General features: G+C 47.5%; 7 protein-coding genes across 7 annotated transcripts; 3 read left to right on the top strand and 4 right to left on the bottom strand.

The window, feature by feature from the left end:
- Positions 1 to 328: 328 nt before the first annotated feature.
- On the bottom strand, positions 329 to 774 carry VFPPC_06782 (hypothetical protein; the record flags this gene model as incomplete). Its single annotated transcript, XM_018285759.2, has 2 exons — positions 329 to 478; positions 541 to 774. 2 exons carry the CDS (start codon positions 772 to 774, stop codon positions 329 to 331), a joined length of 384 nt encoding a protein of 127 aa, XP_018138546.2.
- Positions 775 to 2985: 2211 nt separating this feature from the next.
- Positions 2986 to 4233, top strand: VFPPC_06783 (epoxide hydrolase; the record flags this gene model as incomplete). The annotated part of the gene is made up of 1 exon (XM_018285760.1): positions 2986 to 4233. The coding sequence occupies one exon, from the start codon at positions 2986 to 2988 to the stop codon at positions 4231 to 4233; it is 1248 nt and encodes a 415-aa protein (XP_018138547.1).
- Positions 4234 to 4609: 376 nt separating this feature from the next.
- On the bottom strand, positions 4610 to 5417 carry VFPPC_14109 (extracellular metalloprotease 1; the record flags this gene model as incomplete). The annotated part of the gene is made up of 3 exons (XM_018291879.1): positions 4610 to 4688; positions 4742 to 5316; positions 5370 to 5417. The coding sequence occupies 3 exons, from the start codon at positions 5415 to 5417 to the stop codon at positions 4610 to 4612; spliced, it is 702 nt and encodes a 233-aa protein (XP_018138548.1).
- Positions 5418 to 12689: 7272 nt separating this feature from the next.
- VFPPC_06785 (fungal hydrophobin domain-containing protein) lies at positions 12690 to 13067 on the top strand (the record flags this gene model as incomplete). The annotated part of the gene is made up of 2 exons (XM_018285761.1): positions 12690 to 12858; positions 12934 to 13067. 2 exons carry the CDS (start codon positions 12690 to 12692, stop codon positions 13065 to 13067), a joined length of 303 nt encoding a protein of 100 aa, XP_018138549.1.
- Positions 13068 to 16553: 3486 nt separating this feature from the next.
- Positions 16554 to 16724, top strand: VFPPC_16755 (hypothetical protein; the record flags this gene model as incomplete). Its single annotated transcript, XM_018294508.1, has 1 exon — positions 16554 to 16724. The coding sequence occupies one exon, from the start codon at positions 16554 to 16556 to the stop codon at positions 16722 to 16724; it is 171 nt and encodes a 56-aa protein (XP_018138551.1).
- Positions 16725 to 17024: 300 nt separating this feature from the next.
- On the bottom strand, positions 17025 to 17679 carry VFPPC_14110 (hypothetical protein; the record flags this gene model as incomplete). The annotated part of the gene is made up of 2 exons (XM_018291880.1): positions 17025 to 17575; positions 17646 to 17679. 2 exons carry the CDS (start codon positions 17677 to 17679, stop codon positions 17025 to 17027), a joined length of 585 nt encoding a protein of 194 aa, XP_018138552.1.
- Positions 17680 to 21140: 3461 nt separating this feature from the next.
- Positions 21141 to 21650, bottom strand: VFPPC_14111 (arthropod defensin domain-containing protein; the record flags this gene model as incomplete). Its single annotated transcript, XM_018291881.1, has 1 exon — positions 21141 to 21650. The coding sequence occupies one exon, from the start codon at positions 21648 to 21650 to the stop codon at positions 21141 to 21143; it is 510 nt and encodes a 169-aa protein (XP_018138554.1).
- Positions 21651 to 23735: the final 2085 nt, after the last annotated feature.

The following is a 23735-nucleotide window of genomic DNA, read 5'->3' as shown; positions in this document are numbered from 1 at the left end:
GCTAAATACGTATGATGTAGACCAAAGCGCTGGGCTGTGTATTGTTCAAAGCGTTTGCCCACTGCTTCAAAGGCAATTCTTGGCTAGTCCAAGAAGATCCGGGGAGTGTGTCTTCAGCTGATTGGGGGCTGAGGTTGCTAAATGAGACATTGCAGAAGGTTCCGCTTCATAAAATCTGGTTAAGGTCACTGGGAGCATATACACGTAGTTTTCGCCTCTAGGTATTGGCCTTTGAAATCGCAAACTTTGGCGACAAGGTGGAGTAAACTAAGTCCCAATGTTCAAAGTCCTGTGACTTCCAGCATGCTGTTAATCTCCTTGATTATACCTACTGTGCGCATATCTTACGAAGAGACGGTTGATTTGACCTCGGCTTTGTGACAACTATTCTGGGAGAAGGACAATCCCCTTGGTTGTGCGACGGGTTTTCAGAGACAAGGTCCTGGAACGCCTCCGGAGCAATCGCCGTGACGGGAATCTACATGCCCCTGTTGTCTCAGAATATAAGTGTTCATCACCATGTTAATCTGTAAAATCTGCCCACTGGCTCCAATGCCTGAAGAAACCAGACATCTGAGCCCTCCCATATCCAAGGGGCGATAACCTTGGCAACGAGCGTACTTTTGAATGTTTTTGAGCCCCAGCTGAGTCGGATTTCAGCGCGGCCATACGAAGTACGATGCCAGTGCAATTCTCGGGTTCTTCGAGTTCAACTAAATACGTGCATTCATCGGTTTTCATGGGGCGGAGCAATGGCCGAAATTTGGGGGCCATACCACGAGGAACTCGTCTTTCCAGACGCTCGAGCCTCTTCGGGACTGTTCCCCAGCCCGTATGCCAGGGCAAGGCTTCAAATGTTCCTATGATGACGGACTTGCAGGCTTTATTCTCGGATATGCTCCGTAAATAGAGAAAAGATTAGCCTCTGCAGATCCACCACGGCTTTGAGGGGTTTTAAAATGACCAGAGTTGCGAACAGGGGGAATTAATCTTCTTGGCGTCGTTCTTGCCGCTCGACCACTGTTAAAGTTCATATTTTCTCAACAAGCACTACCACCATGTCGAAATGCACAAAGTTGTCCATATGTGTACTCACGTATTCATCCCACTGCCGAACCACTGCTGGATTTTGGGCATACAAGCACCAGACACTTTCTCCAAATGGAACAGTACGACAGCCTCTGGCGTGTCATGTCTTATTAACTACACGTATAATTAGATTACTTCATCTCATGCACAATACCAGGTTGCTCCATCTCCCCTGGTGGGGACGTTGACGAATACAAGGGCCCGGGTTTGTACGTCAACAGCGTCCATGCTTGTGCTGGATGTTCTCCACGGAGCTCATGACGAGGCGACATGTATTGCGGTTCATATACTGACGATGCCTGCATGTGTGGGGACAATATTCCCATCTCTGGCTCAACCACAATCCCTTCTGTTTTCGCAATCCAACGACAAAGAGGAGTATCAGGGTAGTGAGGTACGTGTAATCGCCCAGAATAGGATCCGCAACGTTTTCGATGCCGTGCAGAAGGACAGAGCCATAATTGGGGATGAAGTATGCACCATCGAGTGCTAAGCTCGTAGCAAAGGTCACAAAATCTTGGAAGTCTGCACGATTAGGCTGGTCTTGAGACCCTTTTCGTAGGCCGCTTCATCAAAAGTCGGCCCAGTCAGATACCACTCATTGCTTGTGTAGTTAAAGTCTGACACTTGAACTGCCTGATTATCGTAGTATTTCGAGTGCTGTACGGTTGATAAGCGCAACGATGCAAGTGCAAAGGCAAACAAAACAATACAAATGGCAACGCCTGCAAGTCGAGCAATTTTCCGCAGGCTGGTCCGTGTTCTGGTGAGGCAGTATAAAAGCCCGTTGCCTAGCTCAGCCAGGCAGAGTAAGAGGATAATTTCTCCAATGCGCTGCAGGCAACCCTCCGACATGCCCAAGACGGTCCATCAACTGTGATAATAAGAGGTTGGTCTCATGATTCGGTGGGTAGTCCACTACATTGTAGATGCTCTTGGTAAAACCCCATTAGGCACCAAGGATAACCAAGGCGATGAAAGCTGCATCTAATCCAACAAAAAGAACAAGAGCCCTATTTCACGATCAGATCAGACTTTGAAATATTGTTGATACCTGAGGGGAATTTACAAAATATAGTTGGAAAAGCAGCCTTCAAGTAGAAAGAAGTGAGACGCGCATGATCTCCTTTGCGGCGGACTAGACAGAGTAAAAATAACCAAATTAATACCCGTGGCACAATTATGATACCACGCAGCGCAAGATCGACGATGGGTCAGGACTCGCCTGGGTCCATCGATTTCGAAATGCAAAGGTCGTCGTTTCTCCTCTCATTTCAGGATGTCCGGTGGATGGTATGTGCAGACATGCAGGGATTGGAGCTTCCAGGGACACCAAGCGGCTATATTTATGGAAGAAATGAGATTCGTAATTCACCGTATACTTCATTCTTTCCTCTTCATTTCTAAATCCCCCCTTCTTTATGGCGTTTCGAGCAGCCGGTGCTCCAAAATGACAGGAGTTTTGGAAGACACGCCCACTCGCGCTGCATAACGCTTCATGAATACGGTGATTAAGCCATAGTGTAGTGTGTTTAGGTATGTAACAATCTAGGGCTGGTATATTACCGTAGTAATTGGAAACTGAATTTCCCCATGATCCGGTTCCGTAGATGTATCGGCGCACGTCAAGCCAACTGGATACCGTCAAAGATCTAGCCACTGACATTACAATGGGCCCCATATCGACTGTTGGGCAACTTCCATATGCATTCGCGTTCATTTTGTGAGTCATACTCGTTTACCGTCAACCACCTCGGTCTGGTGTCATTACCCGAATCACATGATAAACTAGAACGAGTGTGATTATAATTGGCAGGTTATGGAGATCTCAACTCCTCATCCACTTGGTAAGCTTCATTTCTGTGCCCTTCAACCCCAACATTACGCACTATCCTTATGGACCCTACTACTCTCCCGCCCTGGAATCTCCCCGCAGGTGTTACCTCGCGGTTCGTTGACACATCGCCGGTTGGACTGAAGTTTCATATTCTGGAGTCAATTCCGGACCAAGATTCATCATTAGGCAGCAAAAATGGACAACCTCCACCGTTGATATTGCTACTTCACGGTTTCCCAAACCTCTCATATGACTGGCGATTTGTCCTGCCAAAGCTAGCAGAGGCAGGGTACTATGCTGTTGCTTTTGACCTGCGGGGATTCGGGCGGAGTCACAATGCTGATTTGAGCCCCATTGCCGAAGAAACATTCCGGCCGCTCACCGCAATCCGGGATGTGGTGACATTGGTATACGCATTGGGATACACAAACATTCACACCTTGGTGGGCCAGGATCTCGGTGCGTACATCGCCGCAATTACTGCCTTGATGCGGCCGGACATGATCAGGTCATTGCTCTTGATGGCACACACATGGAAGGGCGCGCCAGCCAGTGCCTTCGGAACCTCGCCTGCAGAGTCGTTGGCGAAGATGATTAGTCGTGCAGAAATCCCTCGTTGGGAACAGAACAGAGACTCTGACATACATACATCGCTTGCCAAGCTTGAACCGCCACGAAAGCACTACAAGTGGTCCAATGCGTCCTCGCAAGCATCTGATGAATGGACATACCCAACTGGCGAGCCACTACGGCAGTTTTTAAGAGGATACTTCCATTTGAAATCTGGTATCCATATCCAGAACATATCTCCTCGGCCCCTCAAGGCTTGGACGGCAGAGGAGTTGGCCATCTTGCCTCATTACTACGTCATGCGTGCGGATAAGACGATGAGAGAAAATGTTGACCTGGATATGGCTGAGGAACCCTCTGATATTGTAGCTAAGCTAAACCTCACGCCATGGCTTACCGATGCAGATCTTGATGTGTATGAGCAAGAATACACTCGGACCAGTTTTGAAGGCCCATTGCTTTGGTACCGAGTGCTTACTGATCCTGAGCTGTCCAGAGATCTAGTATGTTTTGCCGGGTCAAAACTTAGAATTCCCACCAAATATGTTTCTGGGCTCAAGGACTGGGGCACTTTTCAAATTCCAGGTGGCCTCGAAGCAATGCAGCAAGGGGTCAGCGTTGAACCGGAGTGTTGGAGGGGAGAAACACTTGTTCCAGGAGCTGGACACTGGATTAATATGGAAAAACCAGAGGAAAGTGCGGCTGAAATCTTGACGTTGGCTAATAGCGTTTCTTGAATGGTGGCTCCCTTTGTTTGTTTCTATCGGAGGTTGGATTTGGGAGGGCATATGTCCTTGTACTTCCATTCCCTCCTCTCTTCTTTTCCGCCTCCAAGAGGTGAAGATGCGCCTACCTGCACAATTACAACGTGAGTAACGGAGTTCGCAATGGAATATAGCTTTTAATGTGAAAATACACCAAGGACCTTTATTGCTTTAAGTGCTAAGAACAATGTAAAATAAAGTAGTTTCCAGTTTAGTTCAGAACTTCTTCGCCAGTCTACCACACCTAATAAACTTCGACCCCACCATCAAGAGCCTTTTGATATTTCTGTCTCCTCTTCTTCACTAGTTTTCCACAGCCTTTTTGATAGCTGAGATACTGATTATTTCGTTATTTTCCAGCACGGTACCGGTTCCAAGCGTTGGTCATGCGCTGAATCTGGCCACTAGTAAACTGAGTCTTGCAGGAGCTACGAACACACATGTTAGTAATACATAGAGCAAAAACGGGCAAAATACTCACTCAACCGTGTAAGTCATGTAGTTGTTGATGGGGTCCTGGCCAGGCAGACCAGGACAAGTGTCACTGACTCTGCAGCTTCCGATGCTAGTCCTGACCTGCTCTGCAGGAGTGTCGCTCACTTCATCGCCAGCTCCAGTGCATCCATTCTCAAATGTGTGATACAGGAAGAGCCAGTGACCAATCTCATGGGTCGCTACCTTGCCTTCATTCCCACCAACAGCGGCTCCTCCAGGCACGGCGTGTCTGCTAACATAGCAACCGTCTTGGAGGAATGTTTCACTGCCCGGTTGGGCATTTGCAGGAAAGTAGCAATATCCTCCTCCAAAAGAGCCGTTCTGGAAGTAAAGATTGAGAGCGCTGTAACCGCCCTTTCGAAGCGTCCTTCTCATTTCCGCGTCATCCCTCTTAGCAGCCTCATCACAATTGTTGCCGTTGGCATCACAAGAGAATACCCATCTAGGGCTGACGTCCCACCTCGCATTCACAGTCCAATCGATATCCGCAAGGACAAAGTTGAAACCACTTCCGGCAAAGTCTTTATTGATCTGTTGTAGCTGAGCCAGCAAGGTCTCTCGCTATTGTTTCGAGTTAGGCTTATTATAGAACATCTTTTAGGAGCAGGTCTTACGGCAAGATAACCACCTTGCGCGGTTTGGGAGCTAGCAATAACGTGCATATACACGGGTACGTTGATGGTTGCCCGGGATTCCAGGGACGAGCCGACGTCTACGCTGGCCAACTGTATGCGAGCTTCATTTTTCTACTCCTCGCTTAACTTGGGAGTGCCGCAAAAAGCCGGCGCAGGGGTGGTAAGTGGGTTACCCAGGCAGGTAGCAGCAAGGGAACCGGCAAGCAGATACGTTTTGATATGCATTTTTAAACAATGATAAATTGTAATGTTCAGAAACACTTGTAGATTGGACTAATGACGAGGATGAGAGTGCGATGAACGTTCAAGCAAGGGCATCATGGATTCGCTTTTATAGATGTTCGAGTGTTCAAACCAACTGATGTGACTTATTGGGAGAATAGGGGCACTGCAAACCAGAGTGGGACAAACATGATGTAACTTCCCGAATTGGAAATACGTTATATTACAAGTGTATTGAGACATTCCTTAATCGGAAGTTGACAACATTAAGCTTATTACGTTAATATTAGAGTGACAGTTCGCCCCTCTTCCCCACACACAATTCCTATAGGCTATTGACTCTACAAACTGAGAGCTAACACCGAGTGAGAAGCTCCTTAACCGGAGTTTGTTGGTTTGCGTCCCAAGAGATCACCAGTCGGCTTACTTTGGTATGAAAAATTGGTCATCTAATCCAAGTAATTTGGGTAATGCCTTGGTAAAAATGTTATATGACGCATTGTCAGACCCATGATTACGACTAACTGCCGAAATGATGGCTACTACTGCGGTCACTAGCAATTAGCTGACGGTAATAAACAGCTCAGAGACCGAACCAGTGATTAGTGTAGTCAGTCAACGAGTGAACTCGGAATGATTGTACTGAGAGCTAAAAACCAAGGACGAAACTCATGGTGTCGATACTACTTGGATAATTGCTTGGGCCTGTGGTGATTCTTTATAAATGTCTTCCTTTCGTGTTAGTGGTGCGCATTCTCCGCAGTAGCCCTAAGTTATCGTGCGTCGCCATCACTTACACACTGATAATCGTCACGGTGACTGGTCTGTCCGCGGATATTCTCCTGCTATTTCACCTTCCCCATGTTACAGCTTGGAGCGTGCGTGCAAACTGGGCCACAATACCCAGTAACTCTTGACATTTCAGCCATATTCATGTAAGCAGTGACCTCTTCTGTCATCGATAAGCCACCAGATCTAGAACTAGCAGGCGCATTCGCAAAAATACATCTAGACTTAGCAAGAAGTTTGTGGGTTCTTATGTGGTTCGTTTCAGAGTTCGCCACCAACTGCGAACAATACAGTCGCACTCAATGGTTGTTAAAATTCAATAAACCCAGCTTGAACCGCCGCCCAGGTCGAACTGCCGGTCCAACCATTTGTGGATAGATGACCAGCCTAGGAGTCCATTGGCTCCATGCTGTAACGGGTTAGGCCGGGGCCTGACGATGACTCCTTGTCTGCTTCCGCACTGAACCCTTGTAAAGGCCCCCGGTAACAAGCGAAATTATCGCAGGCCTCCGGCCATTTAAGTTCACGGGAAATGTACGTTTTGCGCCTCGTCACTTCGTTTGTCAAGCCTCTCTGTGCTGCCCCGAAACCTTCGTGTTCTTACCCTTGACCAATCAATTTGCCCCCTTGCCATCAGATGTTGACCTATCAAGGAACAGGGCTAGCCCTCTTGATTTCTTTCAGCCATGGAAAGATCAGACCGCTTCCGGTTGCAAGGGCTGGATTGATAGAGTGTTGTGGTTGGGTGTTGTTTGTAATGCCCCAGGCCGATGTTAGTGTTAGATTCTCAACCAGAACAAAATCGCAGATATCAGAATGAGTCCAGGTGGCCAGGGAGTTGGGATAAAATGAATATTAACTCTAAAAGCTACGCAAAGAGACAGAGTGGCCCTGACTATTTGCTTCGCAATTGTCACTTGTCCCTGGCCCTGATGTTGCCTGACTGGTGACCGTGACTCCGGACCCTTCTTGCCCAGAGGTACTGGGAGCGTCACGATTGCCACTGCTAACGGTTTGATCGCAGATATCGCATTCCCCCCAATCGAATCGCCTGCAATCATGCTTTCGGAGCTTTCCTGCGCTTCCAATTGTCTCTACATGATTGAGCACGATGTTATCTTGGGCCGCCTCGGCACTCTACTCACTTGCAGCCGCACTTCCTAGTAGTTTCGGAGCGACGTGAGTGAGAAACTTATGCGCAGTAGGAAGCGATGCGCAAATAACTAGTAGGCTCGTTTCCACCATACTAGTAAGTCACAATAAAACTTGGTTAGTTCACTGTGATGACGGATCCAGCTTGGAGGCACCTACCACCAAATATGAATCCACGTAATATCCCAGGTGGTGTCTTTGCTGCTAAGCAGGTCCGGAAGAATGACTGTTCGAATAATAGACGTACCAATTGTGCTATAAAAAAAATTACATGAGTAAATAAACGAATCAATCGTTGTTAGATTTTGTGCATAATCTACATTCTTAGTGCGGAAAGGTTAAGAGAAAGAGGAGCATGGGTGGTGCTTACAATGAGGCAAGGAAGAAGACACACAGCAAAGCGAGCTTCTGCTTCCAATGAATCCGTACCCTGTATAGAATTGGAAGTGGGAGACAGAAAAGCGCAACATCAGAAAAAATATTAAGCGCGGCAAAGAGGGTGTATAAAGCTACAGTGCTTATAAATCGCCCACCGTCTATGCTATCATAATTCCAGCTGAGTGAGACAGGTTGACAGGCAAAAAGATGAGCAAGAGTTATTCCAATTGTGTAGATTGAGATAATAAAGATGGTTATGTAACTTAGAATCTTAAACCACATCTCAGGCGATAGACGTAGGTAGAAGATTAAGAGTGACACCTTAGCACATCCTGAGCACGTAAAGAAAGTGGGAGCCGCGATGTATAAACCCTAGGAACAGTCAGCCTGAGCAGCCTTATTGCCTTTAGAGCTAATAGGTGCGTACCACTAAATAAATCTTATACTTTTGGGGTGTCAACTCCCAACCGTGAACTCCAGAAGCGCCTCGGGCAAACATATCTAGGCGTCACGCGTTACTCTGGGATCGTTCATGTCGAATGACAAGCAGACTTACTGATACTTATTGCAAGACAAATTTGGCAAATAACCTATTTGGGTGTAAGAAGAGCGTTACTTTTATCTTAGTCCACCAGTGCAGAGTCATGTTCAACCCACCCAAGCAAGAATTAGAAATGCTATTATCAAGCCTTAGCGCATGTGCAGTAGGCAGGTCGTTGACAAGGTGAGACATACCATCGTCTAACTGAATCTTGCGTATGATGATAAGCTTTGTGTATAGGCGCTGGCCCAGAAACAGCCAGGTGCCAACCAAGCCGATCCCTACAGCCCAGTACACCCTGAGGAACACCCTGAGGAACACCCTGACGTTGTGGGTGATGTATATCTACATGATAACCATCTGGTGGGGGCAAGATCGTGACGAAGTCGACGGCTTCCGGCATGTTGAGACGCAACGCCGTAGAGTATTGCCAAAATATTGCTTCACAAGGATTTAGAGCATTGGCATTGGAAGGGACACGGTGGTAAAATAAATATATCATATGGTCTCCATTTCCCGTTGAGAGGCCGGGAAGATATACCAATCAAGTCAATACGACAAGTCGCTTGGGCTGAGACAGAAATGGTCTGCCAAATTTGAGAGTTGGTCTCCAGAGTGAATTACTTCAAAACAGAGGATTCACAATGAAGTAAACAGCATCCCTTCTCCTTAGGCTGGCTGTCAAAAGGCCGCTTCAGGCTCGATCAGCTATTCCGGCGTCCCGTATATTGTCTCAGTTCAGCTGCTACGTAATGGGCAAGAAAGTGCACATGCGGCCTCTGGCGTAATTGCAGTGACATTCTGTTTCAGACCACCATTATAGATAGGCTATCTTTAGTACTGTTTCGATGCTAGAGGAAACTAGATGCGAGTATAAAGCAGGCTCATGCAGCTGGAGACTGGGATAGGCTGAAATTGTTTCAAGTCTGCTGAGTAGCATCTGTCGCCGTAATTTGTCAACGGAGTACATCTCAGACTGTTTCTCTGAATCAGCGGACCGTTCCTTTTTGATGGCCAGACTACCTAGCGGTCATTTTCTTTGATATAAATCATGCGCAATTCAGGTTTGCATTGGGAGCCAAGGCATCTTCTACATTCTAGTCAAGCCTTCATGTGTCCTTCGGCAACATTTTACAGCAATAATGAAGTGTGTTTTGTCTCATTCTGAATTCACATCTTCAAACCTGCTTAGCATCATATCTTTTTCAATGAGTGTTAGTATCATTTGAGCACATCCTTTTATGCTGTTTCCAGTCATATTTTTGATGGTCTTTCCCACAATATCCCACTGCTAAGCAACCAGCGCACTTGTTGATAACGTCCCTTTTCCCACACCACGCAGCAGAACAACACTTCTGTAGCCGGGAAAACGATGAACACTCTTGAATGTGAGCATCGTGAGTGGGCAAAAAGCTTACAAACGCCACGAAGTAACATTTTACGGTCTCTGCATTTACAATGAACCCAGAGACCAGCGAATGTGTGCATTGGTGAACGCACTAACGGGAAGCCGTGAATTTGTGAAGCAGCCTCTCGTCACATCCCACAACATCTCGCGTGCTATTTGACGCCATTTTTTCTTCTTGCAGAGCCTTGCATTTGCCAAACAGTCGTCACGGAGACTTCCCGGGGGCATTTAGGGTCAACTTTTGAGACATGGAGTATTCGTATTCGCACATGTACCTAGAATTTCTGTCCAAATCTATCCATCCTTTAGGTACTCCTTGCAGTGGTCCGCAGCCACCTGAACGCTCTTAACACTTGAGATCCAGGGTATAAGTGTCACTATTAGTACTCAGTGGCCTGTATGCCCGTAATATATTCGCACATGATCGAATAGGCACTAAAGATTATATTCTTCGTATGTGACAAGGGCCGTATTCAGGGCTTGGAGGAGGAACTCTACTTTCATGCTCAATCTCTGAAGATATCGCAGGTTCTTGGTTTCATACATTTTAATTGACCCTCCAGAGCTCCATTTGTACCTATCTTTGGGCTCCGCACGTTAGGCTTTGATTCTGAACTCGTGATCTCATTGTGTAACCAACTCTCTGTGTGGCATTCCCAACATGGTGGCCAATGATCCACTCCGCTTGACAGCGAATATATCGGTCAACGGAAGCAGCCGAGAGAGCTGAGCTGAACTGGATAGCTAATATATTCAACAGTTCTTCTCTTTTCATCCAATCGTACTTTTTCTTCCTTATTTACTTCTTCTTTCAGCCCACAATTGCAAAATCGTAGTAACAAATCAAAATCATGCAACTCTAAGAGTGGGTTCTTTTGTGATGAAAGCTATTAAACTTCTACTTCCCTTTTCCTCACCACTCTACATGGACATCACGACTCGAATAGTCCATCTAGGATATTAAATATTGATAACCGTGCAATTTGTGGCGATCTGGGGCTATGAGGTTCGCACAAACCGCTACTCTAGACGCCTCTTTTACCTAGACTCTGTTCCTCAACCAGCCCTGGCTCCCAGCGAATTCCGGAAGTGGAAAGCGCTTGTTTTTCGTGCGTGGTCACGTAGCCCATATACTCTTCCCCAAGTTAATTGCGGAAAATTTCCACAGTGGTTGTTCGGGTTTGACGGCATAGGCTCATGGCCACTTTCTAACCGCGTATATTGGTACGTTAGATATCAAAGAAAATGACCGCTAGGTCATTCCAGCAAAAGGGAACGCTCCGCTAATGCAGAGAGATAGTATGGGTTATATCCCGTTGACATTAGAGCAACGAGGATTGGCATCACAATCTTCCTAGATATGTGAGTGTTATCAAGCAAGTTTGGCCACTCGTTGTAGAAACAAGTTGATCTCAGGACTCTTCAACGCTGAACTCTGAGAAGCAATGCTCAACGGGGGTGACAGTTGGTAGCCTGGCTCTCTAGGCCGCTCTTTCTGGCTCAACATTAGATTGATTTGCGCCGATCAGTCAGACATGTAGCAAGTCAGAAACTGGTTTTCATGCAATGTCTTCGGCGACGCAACAACCACATCCTGGGAAAGCGGGCAAATATGAGTTCATTGGTTATTATTGGCTATCGAGAGTCTTGCACTTATCCATGACGCCCGCCGTACCAGTTGACCGATGTAGTCTGTTGTTTACTTGCCGCCAACTAATTCTATCCATGCATTAAGTGCTTCCGGTTGCTGGTTGTAATACTGGCCATAATACCTACGGGCCATCGGATGTCTTGTTGTCTGATGAAGGCAGCCTCGTGTTCTCAGCTTGACAGGCCTTGTTGGTTGCATTGGTGATGCCACAGGTGGCAAAGATGCTTGGAGTGTGTCCTTGGCAACCCACGAGTAACAACCGAACAAGCAACAAGATGTAACTGCGTCCCTGATGCAACAAAGGCAAATCCATGCACGACTGATCTTAGTGATTCAAATAAGCCATTGTGAGCGAAGGGGTGCCACGTTTGTCCGTAGAGAACGCTCCGAATATGTCATGGACAGCAACCATAATTGGACAAGGCAATGCAGACAAGACGTTGCGTTTCCAAGTTATCCCATCGGGTGCCAACTTGCTAATATGAACTCAAGCCACACAGGTTCCAACACTGTCCTCCTTCAGCTCATGCATCCCGGATTGAGCTCCTGTTTTGGCATCGGCCCACTTTAGCCTGAATGTGTCAACCCCTTGCAACAAGAAATCGTCGATGCCCAGTTCCTGTTTCTCGCCACAACCCAGTTGGACTTCCTTGTCCGCCACCCTCGTATCTAAACATATACTCCGGTACTTACATGCGACGCGACTGCGATGTAATTAAAGGCACCGTCGATCTGCCCTCTTATGGAGTGGTGTATATAATGCCAACCATTGATATGCCAACCATTGATATGCCATCCATCACAGCCAAGTTTTTTTGCAAATAATCCACGTTGTAAGGCTTGTTCCTGGCAGCTTCGCCCTGTCACTGCATGAAATGAAGTAATTAGGGTGTCGATCTCCGTGCCACAAGCCATTTTGGTTGGCGAATGAGCATGCTCAATTGCATCCATCAGCGCTGTAAAGATGCTTCTACGAATGTAGAACACAGTAATTATGATGGAATTATCTTTAGAGGCAAGAAAGCAAATGGTGAATTACAATACCGAATATAAAAAGAGTCAGTGACGCCAACTCTAAGTCACATTTCTTCCGTCAGATCCAGTCCGTTTACGTTTCACTTTATTAAATAACTACTCCTAATCGGAACGAAAGACAAAATGAAGGCAAGCACAGTCATTATCAGTGCTTTCTGCACCGCACTCGCACTTGCTGCCCCCAGCTCCATAGACGAGAGACAGGCTTATGTCGCATGCTCCGGTTTATACGGAACAGCTCAGTGTTGTGCAACAGACGTTCTTGGCATTGCCGACCTCGACTGCGGACAGCGTAAGTAACCTAGACTGTCTTGTTGACAGTCATAGATCCATTACGTAGAAGTATTTGGGCTAATTGTTTTAAAAGCACCCAAGACGCCAGCCTCAGCTGACGACTTTTCCTCTGTCTGTTCTGCCATTGGACAGCGCGCTCGCTGCTGTGTGCTTCCGATCCTGGATCAGGGCATTCTCTGCAACACCCCAGCCGGCGTTCAACCATAAGTGTATTAGTGCTCTTGTGGATATGGTGGTAATATGAATAGTCAGGAGTTTGGAGACTGGTTTGCTTCTACATACACCAGAGGCAAGGAAATTGGCTCGGTGGCAAGAAATAATTTGAATCACGACGTAGTTCTTAATGAGATAATGTATCGCAAAAGTTTTACAACCATTCCAAATGCAAAACCCAAAGTGCATGACTGGTGAGTTGTCAAGTTAGTATTCAAGACGACAGGACGACAGTCCGATGGGCTAGAATCTTGCTTGCTGGCATATACCTCTTAACCATCGCTAGATGCGCCGTACATTCTGTGTAACGTTTTGGCAAAACTACAGACTCTTTGATACGCTTTGGCTTGGCCATAATGAAGACGAGGTATACGAAGTCATGAGTTAGGGGCATATGCTTGACCATCATTCGAAAGTTCCATTGGGTGTTGAGCTTGCATGATAGCCGTTGTGGGGACGACCGACCGCATTGGACTCTCGTCTCTGAAGTAGGTGCTAACACCCTGCATCACATATTTGGCCAAGTATTTATCAGCTCTGATCTATGGCTTCTTCAAGGACATCTGGTTGTGCAGTCTCCTCTACGATAATACACTTGCGGGTTATAAGTTGTCCTCGCTGATCAACTGTGTGATATAAGATTCTCACAAGCCGCTTAGTGACATTGTTGGTGAATCTTCTGGAGAAAACATAACGTCATGGCGCAGGGGATTGTATCTACGCAGAAGCACAACTCAATTCCCACGGCACCAGGTACGTAAGTCCCACGAGCACGCCACAGTATTGTTCACCTTCTTGTCTCCAGTCGTCGTTTGTGTGGTTGGCCCATCTCACAGGGCCCAGTGGTATCGGGTGCCGGTTCATCAATGATGCAAAGTAAGCTACGAGAACTCGAGTTTGGCCCTTGTCTAGGATCGCCGTGTTGTACCGACAGGCACTGTCAGCAGAGTGAGGCATCAGATACGCCAGCTCAGCGGGACGAATCGTGATATCTGTGTATTGGTATCGGTGTGACAAGGCGTCAAACGAAGATGCGGCATCCCGTTACAGGTATGTTGATAGGCATCGGCTTCGTCCAGGAGCCTGCGCGCCGGTGATTACGACAGTCGGATCATTGTGGTACTCAAGTCAAACAACGCCAGGGGCGCTAGAGCTTGTAGAAGAAATTCATCCAGCTGGCCGGAGTAGGGCGCAATGATATTGTTCAGACTTCCTGATCTCATCCACCATTGCAAGTCGTAGTGGTCCAGATGTTCACAATTTGCGTGTGTTGAACAGGCACAATTTGAGAGTCTCGGGAGAAGACAATGCGAAAAGTGGGGCATCCGCAAGGGGATCCCTCAAAGTGAGATCAAAATGCGCCCACACCCAGGCAAAAGGAACCACGGCAAAATATTTTATCCGAATTTCTTAGGGCTAGGGCACTCACAGCCGGGGGGGAAGTGGGGCACTCCAACAGATTCGACATTTGCCTGCATCTTTTCGTTCCCCATCCAGCACACCACGCCAAACGATCGTGACCCCGACACGCCCAGCAAAAAGCCATCGACAATTTGAGGCAGCAACCGATACGCTTCATAAATCGCCATCATGTCGCACGAGTCTGTTTGGTACAGCCGCCCCCGCGAGTTCGGCAAGGGCTCCCGCCAATGGTTCGTCACTTGAACATCCCGATCGCCCGCGATATTTCGAGAAAATACTCACCAAAGTTTGTGTATAGCCGTGTCTGCGCCCACCAGGCCGGTTTGATCCGCAAGTACGGATTGAACTTGTGCCGTCAGTGCTTCCGTGAGCGCGCTGCTCAGATCGGATTCCAGAAGGTATATACCTCATGCGAACGAAAACTCGAATGCAACAAGGCCAAGGCGAAATGCTGACCTTGAGACAGTTCCGATAAATGTTTTGCGTACCGAGCATTTCCATTTTTCCGTTCACGACATGCAACATACATCTTGGGCTGGCCGAATATGACCAATAGATACGGTTTCGAGGGGATTTGCAGGGTGGTTTTCCGGCGCTATTCGCGAAAAATTGCGGCGTAGCGGTAATTTGGGTCCAGCTAGCACGGAGGGAAGAAAAAATAAGATTCGGAATCATTGTGAACAACCACCTCGACCGTTTCGTCCGACGAGATTTGTTTGACTTTGTGCTGCCTCGAAGTGAAATCTATTTGGACTGTTCACCGATCGACTACCGTTATGATGCGCCGCTGAGCAGCGATGTTGGCTTCATGTTACTTGCAGCATTTTCCACGGCTCTGAGCCTCCAGCCATGTCGGAATATGGCAGCCAGAGCTACGTTTAGCTACCCGCCCTGATGACGCGGTATGCCTTGTTCAACCATCAAGTTATCGTTGCCATCAACGACCTCCAGCAACTCCACGATCCAACACCGACGCACCCGTCAGGTTTCCCAAATGGCCTGTTGCCCAAACCGCGAGTTTGCGACAGTCAATATGATAACCCTCATGTAAACCCATGGCCAAAAAGACCACCAGGCCCGCGAATTACGACATCCCCAGCTGAATACCGTAGACGATCATATGTACCCTCTTAACCGATGCGGCCTTGAAGGTGTCCACCATACTGATCTGTCGAGTTTACAACAAAAGCACAAGGCGAAACCCTACTTGGGCAGATTGGCCAAAGCGCTTCGCCCAGTCCACGGGACCCATCGAGCAAGCTCGTTTTCCAATTGCAAAGACACTCATGATCCTATTGAGAAAGAAATATCGAGTATGCGGCCAGGCATACTCGTTATTTCTTTATCTACATTAAATTTCCTTACCCACACGCATAACTTAGAATTGTTGGACCCCAAGTTTCCTTTGCAGTCCTGTAGTCAAATTAGTGGAGAGACCTATGGCATGCTACATTTTTTGGCATCAGACAACCAAGCTGTCTACCCTGGGATACACCATGCTGACTGTTGGAGAGAATTGAAGTGATAGTTGGCAGAAATAAGACGCCATTATTCTCTGTGCGAGTTTGAGGCGTGTATATGCAGTGTCCGCAAACTTGTTTAGTAATTTTATGCACGGACGCCGGTGAACAAGTTGCGTTTATAAATTTAGATCAAGCGCGCACCTCAGAGATATCGCTATGAGCTCCAAAATGTCAGCGAGGGTACTATGCATTGAATATCATGCCCAACCTGCAAAGCCATAGCAATTATATATTAGAAAGCAATTGACTTTATCTCCCCTCATAAGAAATTCTGCCAGTAGATTGCTCAAGGCGTCGTTCCCAAGATTTGTTGATTTTGCTATAGGGTAATACTGCAATACTATGTCAGATCAAGCGAGCTGATTGATTGACCTATCATATGGAGATGTGTGACGTGTCTGCCCCACCGTGTTCGGTGGGTTGTTGTTATTGTCACACAAAAGTTGTCACACAACACTCCGCGAAAACTTAGCCACATCTTACAACGAGCGACGAGTTTCATCAAGCAAACACAGACGCGTCTTCGTATTAACGGATGAAAAATACGCAAGGCGACCTGGACGGAAAATCTGAGAAGACAAACATGGCAAAGAGACACGTTGCTATTTGTTTCCCTGCCGTTTCGATTGACCACATGGCGTGGAAATCTGCTATGCAATCCCCATCAGTGCAGTCGCTTGGCCGATCAATTGAGAGTACATGGTGAAAGAAGGTGCTCTGACACTGCTGTGTGTTTTCATCACTCTATACCCATGGATATATTCACTTGACAAATCAAGCATCACGGTTCCAAAGTCAACAGAGAAGCACAACTATTCTGCCAGGTCACCAAGTTCAATTCTCGCAACTATCTTTGCTTAACTAACTAGAACATTCCAGATGCTCATGAGGCACAATGAAAGGGGCGCGAGTACCGTTGTCATGTAGTTCAAGTTCACACCTAGATTTCCATCCCAACGTGGAAATGTCGAATTTGCGGGCGCGAGGGTCTTGAGCCACCAGACATTTAGAACTTGGCAGCAGGAGGAGGAGGAGGAGCTGGAGAAGCAGCCGGGGCAGCAGGGGCAGGCGGAACGCTGGCGGCGGGAGCAGGAGCAGCACTTTTCTGACCCTTCCTGGCAGCCCTGAGGGCTTTTCCGTTCTCCTGAAGTGCCTTCTTCTTGTCCTCGGGAAGACCCTCACGGATGCTCTTCACCTTCTGGAAGGCGGCCTCCTCCTTCTGCTTGAGATCTGCGGGAATAGCGTCGTTGGCAGCCTTGCGAGCGTCTTTCAAGGCCTGCCTAGCCTGATCCTCCTTTGTCTTGAGGTCTTGAGGGATGGCGGCCTCCATGGCCTTCTCAGCATCCTGCCTTTCAGTCTGGGCCTGAGCGAGCTCAACAGAGATGGCTTTTCGATCCTCCTTCAGCTTCTGGACCTCGGGGCTATCTTGTTGGTTGTTCTGCTGGCGCCGGTCCAAGCCCATCAAAGGAACGGCCCGATCGATGAGATCGGACTCGGAGATGCTGTCGATTGAACGACGGGCATTATGAGTAGTCGCCGCCAGGGCAGACGCACTCACTGATATCACAAGATTGTCAGTAGGCACATTGGGTTGCGAGCGGAGCATGGGGTAGAGTTCAAGACGTACGGGCAAGAAGAGCAAAGTTGTTGATGCGAACCATTGTGGAGTGTGGCTGTTGTGGTTGTAGTTTTGTAGTGAAAATATTATGGAATGCACTGTATAGACTAGCTATACTGGATTAAGGTTCAGGGCTGGGACAAGAAAAGGATGCTGAAGGAGATGATGTTTTGATGATGTTCGATCGACAGAATAAGGCGAGATGATGATGGTATTTGTACATTTGGCGATGGACGGTCGTTCTCGATATGAGGCTTGCGTGGCATATCCAAGATATGCCCACTTGGCGGCTGTTGCTTTCTCGTGCCCTGGTGTTTTGAAACGATCCATAACGTTACGGGTTTGGAATCACGATGGACTCCGCCTTGACGCAAGCAAGGTGAAGCATGGTCCAAGTGAGCGGCTGAGCGAGATTGAATCAAGACAGCGTAGATCCTCTGCCGGCAACATCTTCAAATTCTTACCCGGAGCGAACTGGGGGCATCCCGGAGCATCATTCATCTTTGAGTCGAGAGGAATGGTATCGAACAATGTCAAGGTGCAACCGTGCAACGGTTGTTCCGGTTTGAAATCTAAGGAGACTTCGGGATCTGAGCAAGGCGAAATCCCCTCACCACGTAGGTTCGGTTCCATCTGACTCGTAACTTGTGAACCGGCTGAACGTGTTCTCCATGCCAATCAAGTCCGAGTTGTCGCATGCTGCGCATTGCCTCGAGTATCGGCATTTTCGGAACATGTCAAGTTTGAACTTTTCAACGGATACTACATTGTAGCCAGTTGACACACCGCATAAAACACCTATCCGAGTGTCTGGCGTCTCAAAACAGCAACTCTTTGGATGAATGGATGACAGCACACGATTAAGCGCCTCGTGGCCCCCTCGACCTCTGACTCTGCTGCAAAATGCGATGTCATGCATAGTGCTGACGGAGAAAAAGTTAGTAAAAAGGCGTTCTTTTTTTAATTTTTATGCTTATTAGAAATTTCTCCCTATCCCCAAAAGTCCAGGTTTACATACATTTGGTGGTTGCACAGGAACAATAGTTGATGATGCTGAATTACGCCGCAAGGCTTGTTTCACGTTCGGCCACGCCCACGAGTAATGCAATTGACGTCTTAACAGCAATGTGCTGCCTTACAGGTATATCTCAATGTTCTAATGCCATGTTGTCTTACGAATGGCAGAACGGCATTGCAAAGAGAACGTGTAGCATGACTGGTCTTGTTTCTCGAGGTACGTTGCCGTTGAATTGGCGACTCGAAGACAATTTATTGCATGCATTTGGTGTTTTGCGTTGAGTGGCGGTACTTTTAATTATTAATACTATCCATTGAATCCCGATGACTGACTTGTTGTCAATGCCGCGAGCATTACGTAGTCAAAGCGGCAGTTGGGTTTGCTATTAGTACCTTTATAACGGCGACGCGCAAGCTCTCAAACCTTGAGGTTTTCTGCTTCTTCGACGAGCCACCGATGTTGCCCTGGGGTGTTATTTCACGCATTATCATTGTCGGTACACGCGGCCTCTCACATAAACACGGAACACATTTGCAACTCCTTAATAACCGATATTATTACCGCCAAGGACACTTTGAAGCCAAAATTGCCACGAATTGTGCAGATCGCATCTGTGCCTGCAACACTGGAAGATGAGTTCGTATAAGTCCCTCCTTTCAAAAATGCGCTTCTCTAAGAGCACTGGAGGCGTTGGTGGGCTGAGTGTGGAGATTTAGGTCTCGGAAATGGACATTGCTGGCACGCTAAGCCATATTTGGGTGTGTATGGATATCGAGTTCAATCCATCTTGGGCCAAATGACGAGTTCATCAGAGGCTGGTGTTTATTGCTTTGTGCAACATTGATCCGCCTAGTACGAGTGTAACCCGAGTGAAAGCAAGGTGGATTTCCCCTCTTTCATGCTTTTCTGTGGTGGCGAGGACAACGACAAAACATGCTATACACGAAAACACTCTTGGCCACCTTTGCTGGCATTGCTTTTGGCACTTACACGATGGGCCACGTCAGTCTCGACCCAAGGACTATGGTGGACATGCTGAGACTCGCACCGCTCCTAACGGCTATGTCATCGACTACGGAGCTACGTTTTTCGCCGACATGAAGCTTGTCAAAGACAACTTTACGCGGCTGAACGTACCGCTCATTAACAACCTGCTTCGTTGGGAAAAGCGAACTATGTCGACTTTTGTACTGGCAAATTGGTCGACCTTACTCAACCGAATGGTACTGTTCAAACCGCTGCGCTCATGGTTTATGGCGAACAGATTGCCAAGTACCCTACTATTCAGCAGCACTTCAACATGACGTACCCAGTTCCTCCTGAGCTTCTCTTACCATTCAAAGACTTTGTCAAGACATACAAGTTAGATGCGATGGTCTACGACACATTCATAACCTGCCAAGGATTTAGTGCCGTTTTCGACATTTCGATCTTGTACATTTTTAAGTATTTTAACCCAGGACTGCTCAACAGCTTTGCACAAGGGTTTCTGATAACAAAACACCACCACATCACCGCTCTTTACGACGCAGCAGCTTCATACCTTGGGCTTGGCAACATTCTCCGCGAGACCATCCCGGTTGCAATGGATCGTCAACGCGCAGGCGAAGCTCGGGTTGTGGTGCAAACTTCTGCTGGGAAGAAGCTTATTCTGGCTAAGAAATTGGTTTCATACATTCCGCCAACTCTCTCAACGCTTTCTGCGCATGGCCGTTCCTCGGATGAGAAGGAACTATTAGGGAAGTGCACTCCAGCGGATACTACACGGGCATCTTGAACAACACTGGCCTCAACGACAGCATGACGTTCAGAGGCGCTGAGCCAAATGTGCCATATGGGCTACGCAAGTTACCGGGCATCTACTCACTTGGTGGGTCGCCGCCTACTGGACTTACGCAGGTGTACTATGGGTCGCCGACGGTCCTACCTGATGCAGATGTCAAGGCCGATATCGAGAAGAGCTTGGTTCACATGCAAAAGGCCCAGTGGTTGGAACAAACAAAGGCAGCCTGGGTAGTATTTTCGGGACATGTGCCTTTTAACTTGGAAGTCAGCACGGAGGAGATCAAAAACAAGTTCTATGCGAGGTTGTCCATGTTGAATGGGCAGCGAGGTACGTTCTATAACGGTGCAGCATTTGAGACACAGGATAGTAGTCTGCTGTGGCAATTTACGGAAGAATATCTGTTTCATTTTAAAGAAGAGAGGTGGACAATTAGGAATCCTGCTTAGGCACGAAGTATTAGTTCGATTCAATGTTTATTTGTAGTAAGCATTGCTAATAATACATAAAGAATAATCAAAAAGTTATAATCAGTGCATCCAGAGCCCTGCAGTGAATCCATCTATGTTTGTGCAACTGTTGTCTTGCAGTCTTCCAGTTCTCCGAACACGGCGGGAGCACCCAACAATGTCAGAGTTTCCCATGTTGGAGTCACGGCTGATCAGTTTCGACGACAGTCTCAGTGCCTCTCCAAAAGAGTTATTTATGGTCGAGGGTTGCAGACACAAATGTCCTTATCAGAGCACTGTCCACCAGGGAACTGAATATGAGTGCAGTGCTGGTCGCAGCAGAGACCCTTAGCAGGCGGCAAGAGACTGCAGCAAAGAGATCGAGCATCGACGTCTCGAGAGACAATATCTGCAACCGCAGCATGAGCGGCATCTCTGGAGACAACTTCGTTGACGGGCTCTTCGGACCGCTTCTCTGGTGGCTTGGCGTCAGATCCAAAGACTTCAGCGTAGAGGTTTGGGTCGTTGATGAGTGCTTCATCGCCGTCGATGGCCCCAGCACTGCGCTTCCGTGGGAAGCAAGCACAAATGTTGGAGCCTGGGCAGCCGTCTCTTGGGAGACAGCGTCCTCCCTTGGGATTGCCCTGACGAATGCATACTCTGTTGCAGGTATCGTCGCCTCCGTTGTGGCACGCAATCGATGGCCAGCAACCAACTGCGTTGGCGGCAGTGGCGAGAGCAATAATGGCGACGATGTACTTCATTATGTAGGATGGTTTGAAAGTGAATAAGTGTGTTCTTTGAAATGTCAAAAATGAGGCAGATGATAGGTTTAAATGTAAGTTGAGTGATACTTTGAAGGTGCTGGCTTCTTGATTGTTGAAAGTCTGTTTGACTGGCTTTTTGGAGGAAACAGACTGGGTATTTATAACCATCGAAATCAACATCTTGATCCTGTTGAAGCAGAAATTAATCTGGTCTTGGAAACAATGTTCCCGTCTTACGCCACTCTTAGACTTCCTTCTTTGGTCGGAACGTTCAGTGAACTGATCCTCTCCAATCCATTACGGATGGTCGCTGCAACATGGACAGACAACAGTCCGTGTCAACCGGAAGCTTATTTCCGAAAATGACTTAACATACCCACCGTTTGCTATAGCTCGTTCCAGTTCGGCGATGGTCCGGATGCTGGTCACTATATTTGGAAAGACGGAGCAGATGACATTCTAACCTCGCGTCATATATGCCCTGCCCAGAGATGCAATCTGTGGGTCGACGACTCATATTGAGTGTAAGAAACAGAAATGTGTGGTCTATTAACTATACTTGCTTAATTTGGAACCTTGTTGGGCCGGCGAAGATCACCACAGAACTTATCCCGTGCCCTATCCAGCCTGGTGGAATGTGCATCGGTGATCCTGATTCGGCATATGACCGGACTTGGCCACCAACTCTACTTTGGCAGAAGAAAAATGCTCGATCCATGTAACTGTTTGGCTAAGATACAGCTCGATTGACACCTGATAGACTTCGCTGCCGCAGCAGGACATTTCAACAATTTCCTGCTGTCTCAAAGCTCTCCGTCAGTCTTTCAAATTGAAATGACGTCACCAACACGACGATTTTTGAATATAGATACACATCCTGAGACTTAAACTATCATTGACAGAGCAGTGAGCATCTAGAGAGCTGGGTTGCTAGGCAATTGATTCGTCCATCCCTCGACGTCACGATCTGTGTGGGCCACCTTCATGCCTTGAGCTGACTGCCGATCTCTAAGAAGAAGGATCAAGCTACTTTAATGTCGTCGAATAAAGTACGAGAATACGACCGCAAAACCAATCAGGGATTGTACTCGCCTTTTGGCCCAGTGTATTCCATAGCAGGTCGTCGATGCAGTAGCACGTTGCCAAATTAAGCTACACTGCAAGTCCAGCTACATCAATTCTCCAAAGAGGATTGAACCTGTATCACGTTGAGCTGGAAATGCTGTAAGTGGCGAATTAGATCAGCGCGGGTAGTGGCAACCAAGCAGCGCTTAACTCTGGTCTATGACGGATGAACCAGTAAAGAGTGGTCCCAGATAAGATCTAGCGTTTGACCCTGTTCAGCCGCAAATAATCTTGGGGTCAGAAAAACCGAGCGGTACGACGGCCCGCCGTCTCTCGGCAGTGTTCTAAAAGCGTGATGACGATCCTGCATCTCACTGCCGAACATGGTACAGCCCTACCTCAGTGCGATGGGCTGGACGTTGCGGAGAGAAGACAATTACTCCGCGAAAATGGAACAAGTCGAAGTTGGTCCCTGGTATCCTGCAAAAGGAAATTCGTCTCAGCTGCGCACCATTTTTGTTCTAATGCATTGGCATGTCTATTCCCGTAAACTCGATAAGTTGCCAATTCTTTCTGCCGTTGCCGGAATGTTTAGAGAAAGGCTAGGAGTTAAGGGGGATTTGACTGGCAGAGAATTGATACAGCTAAAATTTGTGGAATAGCTGTGAACAATGGCTTCTACGGACCACGAGGGTGCAAAAGTCGAATTTTAAATTTCGTCTTGGCATATGACCGGACTTGGATATCCCAGTTGCCATGGTTGATGTAAGGCGCCTGTTCCCCAGCAATGTCCAAAAAGCCCGATGGCGGCATTGGAATGGGGGTCGATTTTGTTCAGGGACTTCTTAGTTGTTTGGAAGTTGACAGGATACCTCGGTGTCCATAGAGTACCGAATAACGGCTGACGGATGTGATGTTGCTTACTTAGGAGTCATTGAGAACATAAGAAGCTGGTCGTTATGACATTATCGAAATGCAGTCTGGTGCAGAAACAATCTCGTGGAATTTAAGAAAGGT

This window comes from Pochonia chlamydosporia, assembly GCF_001653235.2.
Source record: "Pochonia chlamydosporia 170 chromosome Unknown PCv3seq00008, whole genome shotgun sequence".
Classification (NCBI taxonomy): Eukaryota; Fungi; Ascomycota; class Sordariomycetes; order Hypocreales; family Clavicipitaceae; genus Pochonia; species Pochonia chlamydosporia.
The sequence above is the reverse complement of the archived record's forward strand: the minus strand, read 5'-3'. Positions and strand labels throughout refer to the sequence as shown.